Source organism: Musa acuminata, chromosome BXJ1-4 (genome assembly GCF_036884655.1).
Source record: "Musa acuminata AAA Group cultivar baxijiao chromosome BXJ1-4, Cavendish_Baxijiao_AAA, whole genome shotgun sequence".
Lineage (NCBI taxonomy): Eukaryota > Viridiplantae > Streptophyta > Magnoliopsida > Zingiberales > Musaceae > Musa > Musa acuminata.
In genome coordinates, this window is record NC_088330.1 from 34,874,300 (window position 1) to 34,886,130 (window position 11,831).

The 11,831-nt window shown below is 38.7% G+C and overlaps 2 protein-coding genes across 2 annotated transcripts; both read left to right on the forward strand.

The window, feature by feature from the left end:
• Positions 1-3,041: 3,041 nt before the first annotated feature.
• LOC135586067 (Bowman-Birk type proteinase inhibitor 2-like) lies at positions 3,042-3,502 on the forward strand. The gene is made up of 2 exons (XM_065180626.1): positions 3,042-3,222; positions 3,288-3,502. The coding sequence occupies exons 1-2, from the start codon at positions 3,042-3,044 to the stop codon at positions 3,500-3,502; spliced, it is 396 nt and encodes a 131-aa protein (XP_065036698.1).
• A 1,212-nt stretch (positions 3,503-4,714) lies between these two features.
• Positions 4,715-8,185, forward strand: LOC103970968 (uncharacterized). Its single transcript, XM_065176094.1, has 6 exons — positions 4,715-4,854; positions 5,143-5,531; positions 5,648-6,299; positions 6,550-6,753; positions 6,837-7,077; positions 7,190-8,185. The coding sequence occupies exons 2-6, from the start codon at positions 5,260-5,262 to the stop codon at positions 8,002-8,004; spliced, it is 2,184 nt and encodes a 727-aa protein (XP_065032166.1). The 5' UTR covers positions 4,715-4,854; positions 5,143-5,259; the 3' UTR covers positions 8,005-8,185.
• The last annotated feature ends 3,646 nt before the right edge of the window (positions 8,186-11,831 follow it).

Consider the following 11,831-nt stretch of genomic DNA (forward strand, 5'->3'; position numbering starts at 1 on the left):
CTCTTCGTCGGAGGAACTCTTTAATATCCCACCCTGACCTACTCTCTGGCCATTGTCGAGTTTCTTCTTACTTTATCGGGCGGTCTAATACAAAAAGTCAGCTTTTGTGGCTGTAGATATCAGTGCAAAAGATTCTCTCTTCTTAACTGTCGGCCTCACAAGTCTTGTCGGCGTCGTGACTCGTGAGATCTTTTTGCTCATAGACTTGTCACGAGCACCAACATGTCCGCGTCTTGAAGATGTAGTCAAAGTTGCCTGCTGTGCCCATTCTCTTTGAATCACAGAGTAGGTTAGATCGTCTCGATCGATTGGATTTTAACAGCAGATACTCAAAATACCACATCGCTGAGAGGGAATGTAGTGTGTTCTTGGCAGCAGGGAGGCTATCAGTAACTATTGAACATCAAGACGGCCACAACAGGACGAGTCGAGTCCCTCCTGCGAGACTTTAAGAACTATACTGTCACTGTGGATTTGAAAGTCGATGAGGATGAGGACGAGGATGAGTGTCCTGCAAACTTGGGGTGTGAGCAGGAGGAGACATCGAAGGAGGGGTGGATGCGTGGAGCCTTCACAACATCACATGGAGGTGTCGGAGGGATCATGAATGCGGTGCCGAGCTCGGTGGCAGCGTTGTTCTTCGTTTGGGGAGAGAGAACAGTCAATGCCACTTCGGCTATATATATTTTACCATTCCATCTATACTATAAAATATTTATTTAATTAATTTATTATAAAAAAAACCACTTATGATAGAGATCCATTACTATTTATTAAAATTATTTTTTTTATTTTTATCACTAATTTGAGTGTTAAAAAAATCATATTGAAAAATCTGTTTGATTTTAATTTTTATATAAGTCGGGATTAAAATAAGCATTTGAGTCTCTCTCAACCTTCCAACTGAGTATTGAAGTTTTTTCTGAGATCACATAAGATATTTTATGTATTCGAATTGAATTAGACTAATCCGGATATTATCATATAATACTAGAAATATGTCTAATATAAGAAATTATAGTGTCGAAGACTCCATAGAATTTTAGTATTTTTATTCAATCTATCCGTAACTGATAGAGCACAATTTGGTAGCACATCCTTTGGCAATAGTCCGTAGCCACAACAGCACCGACGTGAAGCTTTAAAGTTGATGTAACGAACCACGTCAGCATGACACCTCGAACTCAGACGACCATCCTCTCACATCATACAAAATCGTACAAGATGCACCGCACGATACAGAACTGTTCTCGAAAAGTTTGGGATGGTACTGTTGGGTACGAAACTACCTTGAAAAGCTCGGGACAACGTCGCAAGGCGTTGATCCGTGCAAGCCAACCGACGTTCGCACGAAAGATATGGGCCGACCGCTTAAGGGGTCAACAGTCATTAATGAACTAGGTACGACCAACCCCTTGGGTGTAGGTATAAAAATCCACCACCAGATTAGCATCGGGAGAGGACTTTTCGCACATTCAACTCACTCTCATTCCACTCACGGCTAACTTAAACTTCGGAAAGATCGAGTTGGGAAATCTTCCTCCTAATCTCGATCTGTGTGGAGGGGCTAACGATGATATAGCATGACAAAGACTCATAGCTTAACCTAATCTGATGCATATTTTAATTATCCGAGTTTTTGTATGGTCAATCTTACATAATGGGATCGGATCAGGAAGTAGGTCAATCTTACTTCCCAATTATGACATAAAGGTTGACTAATAATAATCATATTATGCATACGCTTTGTATTTTATCTTTGAATTGCTGGTTCTAAAGGAGCACCTCCGGTCCACCATGATCGTTCCTTGTCCGTCGTTAAGATCATATCCTCCAACCAGCAAAACCAGAAAAAGATGCTTTTACCCGACATTTGTTCACGCTGCTCCGCCGTGATCTCGTGGAGCTTCCTTGGATTTAATGGTCTCGGGTCGAAGACGACAAGAGTTTGTCGACCGCGTTCCATCTGAGAACGTGCGTGACCTACTTCGTCGGAGTTGGCATTTGGATAAGGACGACGCTGCAGACTCGAGAGTTTGAACATAAGAAAATAGTTCTCGGGAATACCGCATGACTTTGGAAACGGCAACACTGATCTGAATTCTTTTTATGCAGTACTTCTTGATGTCTGAATTGATTGAACAATGCAGAGGTTAAACAATTTTATAAATATATATTTTTAATATAATGCAAGAGGATAAAGCAAACACATGGAAATATTAAGAGAGAAGAGAGAGAAATATAGTTGGGGTTTGTTCTTTCATTCTGACACTACAACAAGAAGGCTTACTGTCAAATAATTTCTCTTCACATGTTTTTGATCCCCCACAACTTTAGACTGTTAAATAATTTATCTTTATAATTGATTGCATGAATATTTATAGTATTTAGATTAATTTAATTTAAAATTTAATATGATTAAAAAAAATTCAAATATTTACTCGTGATCGACTGATATAAAGACTAAGGTTAGATGAGATTCACTCGACACTTAAATTAATAGTTAATAAGAGTAAAATAATTTTAATAAATAATTATTAATCTTAATTTTTTTTATAATAGATTAATTTTAGAATATTTTATAAAATATTTTTTATCATTATCATTTGCACTTTACGATAAATTAAATTATTAAAATCTTTCTCAACTAAAATTATCATTATGATAAACAAGTAAATGATACTTCAATGACACTAACAATCTTGAGATGTCTTAAATAGTGCACGACACACATATTTCATCTTTGAATTTGAGTTAGACCGAAGCTAATCAGCTGATCGAAATAACCTAAATTAACTTATTTAGATTCTTGTTTTCTCATAGCACAGAGAATTGGGGGAGAATATTTTCCCGGACAAGCATGAATATTATAAGTCTGTCACACTAAAAATCAAAGTAGAAGCTTTCTTGTCTTTAGGACTCCCAAGTGCACTGTATATTTTGTCTAGTGGCGGCCAGCCGATGGCGTCCTTCTCCACCACGTTTGACGCATGCATGCCCTTTCTCCAAATGCTGTGAGAGGTTCTCTATAAAATGGCCTGATGCCTGGCCAAATCCCTCATCTCCGATCCTCCATTACTAGCTTACAGCTGAGTGCGAAGTGGTCGGTGTCGGAGATGAGGAGCAGTGGCCTTGTGGTGACCTTCCTGGCCTTGGTGTTTCTTGTCAGCCTCTCCACTGCCCGTGTAGACCCTCACCTCCTCCTCCTCCTCCCCAGCCAAGGTACGTACTTGGAGCCGATCTCTCAGTGTACTGGTTGATCTACGTCTCTATATATATGTGTGCAGGAAACGGAGAGGGATTAGCGGGAGAGAAGCCATGGGCGTGCTGCGACATGTGCCTCTGTACGAGGTCGTTCCCGCCGCAGTGCCGGTGCACCGACGAGTTGATCGGAGGCTGCCACCCCAACTGCAAGAACTGCCACTGCACCAGGTCGTTCCCGCCCAAATGCTACTGCCGCGACATCATCTACGAGGACTGCGGCGACCGCTGCCACCCGTAGCAGTATATGGCTCTTGCGCCGCCCTCGCCGCCGCTGCTTGCCGATGCATGGATTCGCTGGAATAAGAGCGGAAACTGTTTGTAGTATCTTCTCTCAGCCTGATATCGCTGGTCATGACCATCGCTGTAAGCGTTATCTGGCTGCTGAATCATCCTCGCAAGCCAGTGGTTTGGTGTTCTTAAGTGCTTTGGCTCGTTCTTGGTTGCAGCAGATTCGTTTCTCTCTCCTTCGACGATGCGTGAAGATAACCAAATAAGCTTTCAAAATCATATGAAAGGAAAATATAATATCAGAAAATATTTATATTTTAGAGCAATAAGAGTTCTATGAGAGCACTATTTCTCACTTTCAATATATATATATACACACACACAAGAATTTTTTAGAAAATATTTATATTTTAGATACCCTTCTTTTATGTTTTTTTTAAATAATATATTTAATTTTAAAATATCCAAAATATTCATTAAAAGTTTTTTCATCAAAATTTTTCGTTAGTTTTTTTTATCAGTTTTCAAATGGTATAATATTTTTTTCATTTGACTTGTTTATATATTTTTAATAACGTTTATAATATTTATATTAATATATTAAATATTATTGAAAATATTATAAATAATATCTTATCGTGCATATGTCATTTCTCATATATTATTATAATATTATTTTTTTTTGGCGTTTTTTAGTCCATTCAGATTATTTTTTAGTGTTTTTAAATAAATTTTACAGCATTATAACATATTAAAACATTATAATGAACAAAAAAAATTCGAGGGACGGTTTGAAAAATTTTAATTAGAAATATTATTAAAAATGAGAGATATGAAATACGTAAAATATAAATTTTTTTAAAAGTCACTATATATATATATATATATATATATATATATATATATATATATATATATATATATATATACTTAGGATAGAATTCCTCAATATAATTTTGATCGGATCAAACTTAAATTTTGGATCTATACCCGACCCGATAACGTGTGATTCCACAAGCTCATCGAATTAGTATCGCGGCCACTAGGACGACCAAAATAAAATCAAAATTTACCCGAACCATACCTGATTCGACACGATGATGGGCCCATGGAGAACCACAAGACACGAGGCAGGTAGCTGGAAAGGTCGATATGTGGGTGCGCGAATTAACTCTCGTTTATTTCGTGGCTCCTCTCTGCAAAACCCTAAGCCCCTTTTTCGTTCCGCCCAAAGGATCCTCTCGATTGAAAGGTCTACTACGCTTCTCTGAAGCCCGAATCGATCTCTCTTCCTTGCCGCCGTCTACTCCTCGACGAATGCGTCCCTAATTAGCGCTTGGTTTTGCGTCTTTTCGCTCTTTGGTGAGTCTTCGGTCGGTTCCAAACACTAAAAATGTCGCCCTTTTCTTCAGCTATTCATCTCCAATGAAAAATTCCTCTGGGTTTTGCTGTCATATTGCTTAAATTTCCTCCGTGTTAATGAAAAATAATCATCTTTGTTTTTATTTTTGCTATCTTTTCTGCTTTTGAGGTATTGCTGTCTTTATTCAGTTCAGACACGAAAAATGTCGCCTTTTCTTTAGCTCTTCGGCTCGCGGCAAAAAATTTCTATTGTACTTATTTTTGAGTGTTTATCCCCATTGTTTGCAGAAATATTGTTTAGAAACCCGTTCAGCTGATGAAAGAAACCATCTCCTGTACCTGTTTTCTGTCCGTCAATCCGATTTTTTCTTGGTCATTCTGTTCTTGAATGGTAGAGGGAGGCGAATGGAGATAAAGTACTCGATTGATGACCTCCCGGTTCAGGATCCTCCAACAGAGGAGTTCACCGCTTCGGACCTCACGTGGACCAAGTACGGAAGCTCTGAGCACCACGTCGATGATGTAGCTCTTGTTCCTTATGACCGGGTTGATGCCTTTATCGGTGGTGAATGCTCGAACCCAGAGCATCCCACTCGATTCCACATCGAGAGGGGAAGGAAGAGAGAGAGGGGTAGCCTGAAGGAATGTAAAAGTGATGAATACCTCCTATATAGGCTGTGAGTTCTCAAATTTTCTTTTCTTTGTTACCCTGCTTCGTTTAAGTTCTGTTCTTTCTTGCTTCATTTTTTGTTTGCTAATTCTTTATTTTTTTCTGCTACCTATTTGTCTGAAGATATTGGTGTTCATTTGGTCCGGAGAATTATGGAGAGGGGGGAAGCATATTACCTAGCCGAAGATATAGGCTCAACACAAGAAATCGTGCTGCTCGGCCGCAATCCATGCGTGGCTGCACGTGCCATTTTGCCATCAAGCGCTTATATGCACGACCATCGATTGCTCTTATCATATATCACGAAAGGCGCCATGTCAACAAGTCGGGTTTTATATGCCATGGTCCGCTTGATCGTGATGCAATCGGCCCAGGTGCCAAGAAAGTCCCATACATTTGCAGTGAAATCCAGCAACAGACCATGTCCCTGATTTATCTTGGCATTCCCGAAGAAAATGTTTTGCAAACACATATTGAAGGTGTTCAACGTTATTGTGATCCAAACACGAGCGTGAATAGCCTTGCTTCTCAGTACGTCCAGAAGCTTGGGATGATTATTAAAAGGTCCACACATGAGCTGGATCTGGATGACCAAGCCAGCATTCGCATGTGGGTTGAGAAAAATAAGAAATCCGTGTTCTTCTACCAGGATTCTTCAGAGACTGATCCTTTTATTTTAGGGATCCAAACAGAGTGGCAGTTGCAGCAGATGATCCGGTTCTGTCATCAAAGCATTCTAGCATGTGACTCATCTTTCGGCATAAGCAAGCTGAAGGTATTTAAATGATAATTCTTGGTTGAATATTTGTGCGATGATGCATACATTTGCTTGAATTGCCAATCAACTCAATGCATTTGTTGATATTTTGGCAGCTCATGTCAATTTATTCCAGATTGATTGGATTAGTTCAACTGCATTAAGATTTGGACATCACTTATACATGGTGTATATAATCACATTTGTATATTTTTTTTTTGGCTGGCTAAGCATGTTACTTATGCTGTGAAACTCTTTTTCCTTGCAGTATCCACTGTACACGCTCCTTGCTTTTGACTCTAGGCATCATGCTTTGCCTGTTGCTTGGGTTATAACCCGAACCATCACTAAGCAGGATGTTTCTAAATGGATGAAAGCTCTTGTAGATAGGATTCGTGCTGTTGACTCGGTTTGGAATATCTATGGGTTCATTATCGATGATCCAGCGCTAGAAATTGACCCTATCAGGCAAGTTGGTGGTTATTTATTATTTCTTAATTTCAGCTTTACTTCAATAGAGTGTTCTCACTAGAACAGTCAGTTTTCTACAGGGAGATATTTTGCTGTCCTATCCTCTTCTCACTCTGGCGTATTCGTAGATCATGGCTTAAAAATGTGATCAAGAAGTGTGGTCACATTGAAGTTCAGCGAGAAATATACAAACGATTGGGCAAGATAATGTACAGTATATGGACTAAAGAAGATCCTATGGATGCTATGGAAGAATTATTTCAGGATTTTATTGACCAGACTGCCTTCATTCAGTATTTTAAGGCATTTTGGGTTCCAAAAATTGGTAAGGGGATATCTATGCCATCAACTTTTCGTGCCTTTTTGTGTATGTGTTAATATACATTTCTTCTTTTATGCTTATATTATGTCTACATAACTTATTGTGCTCATGTTAGAGATGTGGCTTGGAACCATCAAGAGTCTTCCACTTGCAAGCCAGGAGTCATGTGGTGCTATCGAAGGATACCATGTGAAGCTCAAGCTCAAAGTTTATGACGACTCCCATCTTGGTGCACTCCAACGAGTGGATTGGTTGGTTCATAAGCTGACAACCGAACTTCATTCCGGTTACTGGCTTGATCTATATGCAGATGAAAGCGGGTCTTTCCCATCAGTAAAAGAGGAATACATTTTATCCACTTCATGGCACAGGGCTTTGCAGATTCCAGACGATGCTGTTACTTTCGACGATAAAGAGCATCTCTTTGCTAAGGTTCTAAGCCAGAAGGATGGTGGCCAAGAATGGATGGTGTGGAACCCAGGGTCAGAGTTTGCTCTCTGTGATTGTTCATGGTCAATGCAGGGGAACCTTTGCAAACATATTATAAAGGTTAATCTTCTCTGCCAACATAAAAAGGAGTTTCTGCCTTCCTTGTCGTACTTATCATTTCAAGAGGTCCTGCTCGATCTTTGGAGAAAACCAATGGACGACTCTCTATCGCTCGATCTGTCCATGGCATGGGTTGCACAAATGCAGGACAATATTCAAAGACTAGTGGAACTCATTACTTCTGGTGATATCGCCAAAGTGACCAACAAATTGCCATTGAAATGGATTGGTAGAAGAGAGAGGACATCAGTTGGTAAACCCACTGGTAGTAGTACTCTTTCTCTTCGTCGCACTAACAAAGGAGGTGTCCAAAAAAAAGCTGCCGCTAAGAGGAAGAGCCGAAAGCGTAAGAGACTCTCCAGAATCAAAAGTTACTCATAAATTCTATGTTTCACGATGAGGATTGTTGATAAATTAGCAACCCATGTAGAAAGTTCTCCATGATCTTTTGGGTAAAATTTAGATGCTTCATCGCCGACGATTGTGCTTAAGAGCACATGTTCTTCTTGTTTCAACACAAGATCTTTTGATTCATGGGTATATCTACGATAAAATTTCTCAAGATCTCCTGGGTTGAAGTGTTCATTTTTGCCTGCATCATGCAATTAACAGATTGTGATGTTTCTTTCATCCAGTATTCAGATGTTCTGCTATTCAGGTTTGTCATGATCATCCGAAAATATGTTTGTTTCTGATTGCTTCTCATTTATTGCTTGGCGGGCTTTTCGGTGACGGGCTTGGACTCGGGCATGGATCATATCTAGTTGGAGGAGCTAAGATAGGTAAGAAATGAGAAGCTACTTCAATTCCAGTGGGAGCCTAAATTTGCTGGGCCAATTCGAAGAACATATCCACAAATATGGTGAACTGGTTAGAGGAGTTCAGTGATAGAAGATGGACTGAGCTCGCCAGAGAGAAGCAGTACTAAAGTGGAGGTGAGATTGCTACCAAAGGCAAATATGTTACAAAGGTGAAGACTTTTATGGATTCAGCCCGGAGAGCGGATCAGAGTTCGCTCCAGATTACGTGAGGTGCTCGTTTCGTTTTGGGTCCTCCTACATAGATGGATGATTGGAGTTGATTTGATTCAATTTATCGATCTGAAACATGTTGGGAGTTCTTCAAGATAGAATATGCCGAATGAATGAATAATGTTGTCCGAAAGAGAAGAATGAATCATTCATGTGTATCTTGTATCCCTTGTGCCACTTCAATTTGAAAGTAAGAGATACTTGTGTCTCATATATCACTTCTAATAAAAAAATTTATTCGATTAACTTTATTCTTTAATGCGGGGGATGAGCATTTTTGTCTTTAAAATGAATTGGACAAAGGATATGGGATATATATATATATATATATATATATATATATATATATATATATATATATATTCCCAAGTCAAAAGCTACTTTACCTATACATGGTAGTGATAGAGTAGCTAGCTTGGTGTTAATTCAAGACAAAGGTTCAATGATCAATATATTATAATAGTCTCCATGCTACCCATAAATAGAAAAGTTGTAAAATCCACAAAGGTGTTAAGTACTTTCGAAGCCTTATATGGTAGAAAACTCCTCAAATGATTCGTTTGGGATATTGGGTAAGGATACTAATTATATTGGTAGATTTTGACTTAGAGTTTACACATTCTATTCAAGTAGAGCCTCACGAAATAAAATTATGGATTTTACATATTGATGGGTCAACTACTTATCCTATAAGCTTTGATGAATGCACCTTTGAATATGCTCTTAAGTTTGAATTTAAAGTCAGAAATAATGAAGTTGAATATGAAGCTCTCCTCATGAGATTTCACCTCTCCTCTTATTTGGTAATAAATTAAGTTAATAGAAAATGATAAAGAGAAGTTGACATTGACAAATACAAATGTGGTTGATAGGTTGATCATCTTGGTGACCTATAAGCCATGTCTTGTCAGCAAGTGAAAGTTGGATCTAAGGATATGCAAACTCAACTAGTCACACATGGTTAAACATTTAACCTTCCGACCCTACGGAAGGTGTAATTGGATGACGTGGGTCATAAGAGTGGTAAACATTATGCTATTCCCTCATCTAACATGTTACATCTTCTCTTAATGTTTAACGATCTCGGATGTAATAGTTCCTAGATTACCTATAAAAAAGATCCTAAGGTATGCATTTGAGGGATTCATTTTCTTAATCTCACTGATTAGTTTGACTAATCCGACTAGTCTTGTAATGTTAACTTTAGGAATTGACTTAATCGATGGAGGGAACATTGTCGAGAACACCTTCGACTTAGTCTTATAAGACCGACATATCAGGAAATCGCAAATGAAACCTCGGATAGTCTTAAAACGAGTCACGGTTGGATCTAACTCACCTCCCCAACTTGGATAATCAAAATATAATTTAATAAATAATAAATTTAATAAAAAATATAAGGCTCAAGATAGTTCCAATACAAAAGAATAATTAAACATCTTCTAAGATTAAATATATTCAAAGTACCTCAAGATAAAAAACGTCAAGGCATATGCATTCTTCAAATTGCCATCGGGGTCATACCCAACTTGACTTTTATTATAATAATTAGTCTTAGATAAGTGATCTCTTTCCCTTCGTAGGAGCATCTAAATCAATCTTGGATTCACATTAGTAATAATGGTCCTGAGCGATCACAAATATGTTTTTTGAATAAAAAATTTAACTCAAGTCATTATTTCTTCTTAGTCTTATTTAAAATCACCTAATAAGTTAAAAGCTAATTATGAAGAGACAAAAATAGGAGGGCCAATCTATTATAATAGCCTTATATTGAAGGATGTTGAGTAATTCTTCTTAGAAATAGAAAAGTTGGTTTATGCCCTTATACTTGTTACAAGGAAGGTAGGATCCTCCTCTTAATCTCACACCATCATGATCATGACAAACTAGACACCTTGCTAAGTACTTTCCAAGATCGAAATCACATTTTGAATCTTCATTGTGGACCATGCTAGAAAAGAAATAAGCTAAGTCTTTGAGACTTACCATAAAGTAAACCAACAATAAGGAACAACGAGGGGGAGAAATTTAGCCTTTGACATTCCTCGACAAAGGTAGCCAAGTAGCACTAGGAGTTTGACGCCATATAGGTACGAGAGATTTTTCGAACATTCAAGATAACACCAAAAAAAGGGATGAGAGGGAGGGTTTGAGCCCTACTTCCAATGTATCAAAGGAGGTACAGAAAAAATAATGTGACTCATAGGGTCGAGTGTTAGCTAAGGAGTTATTATCTCAAACTCAGAATGGATATTGAATGCTTCCCTGATATGCACCATGTCAGCATTGGAGATCCAAGAGTTCAACTCATATGACCTTGTCATATCCTATGAGGCCCCACTACCCAAGGGACTTACCTCCGAAGAAGTAGCCTCCTTTGCTACGATGACTTTGATCCCTTCATTGGAGGGGGAAGTAATGAAAATTGATGCCAATGGTGGTCATGGGATCGAAGAACTACCCGACCATGGTCGAACATTGGGGATAAGCTAGACGAAGAAGACATTTGATAGTTGATTTTCAAAAAGGCGAGTTGTCCAAAGGTTTGAAGGCTTTGAGGGTTTGTAAGTTTAGGAAAAAGCTTGAAGGTGTGAAAGAAGCTAAGGCTCGGGGGGGCTATTTATAGTGCTCAAGCGACCCTTCGTCAAACTATCTAACTAGCCAACATTTTATCTATAAGGACATAGCACTATGCCATTGGCTAGGTGCGATCGAAATTGTCACGATCTTTCAAATCTCTGACAGTGCACGTAACCCTTACGTGGACTCTCCTACGAGCACCACATATATAATATGATAATTAAAACAATAATTCCATTTAGATTTGTCAGGCAGCCTAAACGATGTGCCCATCAGAAATCAAGGCACAATTAGTGCACATGGGCATACATTTCGTAATCCCGTGAGGAGAGAGATAACACGCTCACCAATGTTTCATATACCCACTTCAAATCTGAAGCCAACTAGCCAAATGACTGAGGGAGGGGCCACCCAACCCGATGGTCAATTGTTTGAGTGCCATTGCTCAACACAATTAGCCGACCGCTTGACCATGTGTCCTACGCCCAACTTGTTGATCGTTCGACTATGCATCGCACACCTGACTGACCATTCGATGATGCATAGCCAACGGGCTAAGCGTGTATTTTGATAATGCATAACCTATGGTTAAGT

Excerpts from the sequence above, each read along its gene's own strand:
- LOC103970968 (XM_065176094.1), top strand. The coding sequence starts at position 5,260 with ATGGAGATAAAGTACTCGATTGATGACCTCCCGGTTCAGGATCCTCCA. Across the intron at positions 5,532-5,647 it reads GAATACCTCCTATATAGGCT|ATATTGGTGTTCATTTGGTC; the intron begins GTGAGTTCTCAA and ends ATTTGTCTGAAG. Across the intron at positions 7,078-7,189 it reads ATTTTGGGTTCCAAAAATTG|AGATGTGGCTTGGAACCATC; the intron begins GTAAGGGGATAT and ends TGCTCATGTTAG.
- LOC135586067 (XM_065180626.1), top strand. The coding sequence starts at position 3,042 with ATGCCTGGCCAAATCCCTCATCTCCGATCCTCCATTACTAGCTTACAG. Across the intron at positions 3,223-3,287 it reads CCTCCTCCTCCCCAGCCAAG|GAAACGGAGAGGGATTAGCG; the intron begins GTACGTACTTGG and ends ATATGTGTGCAG.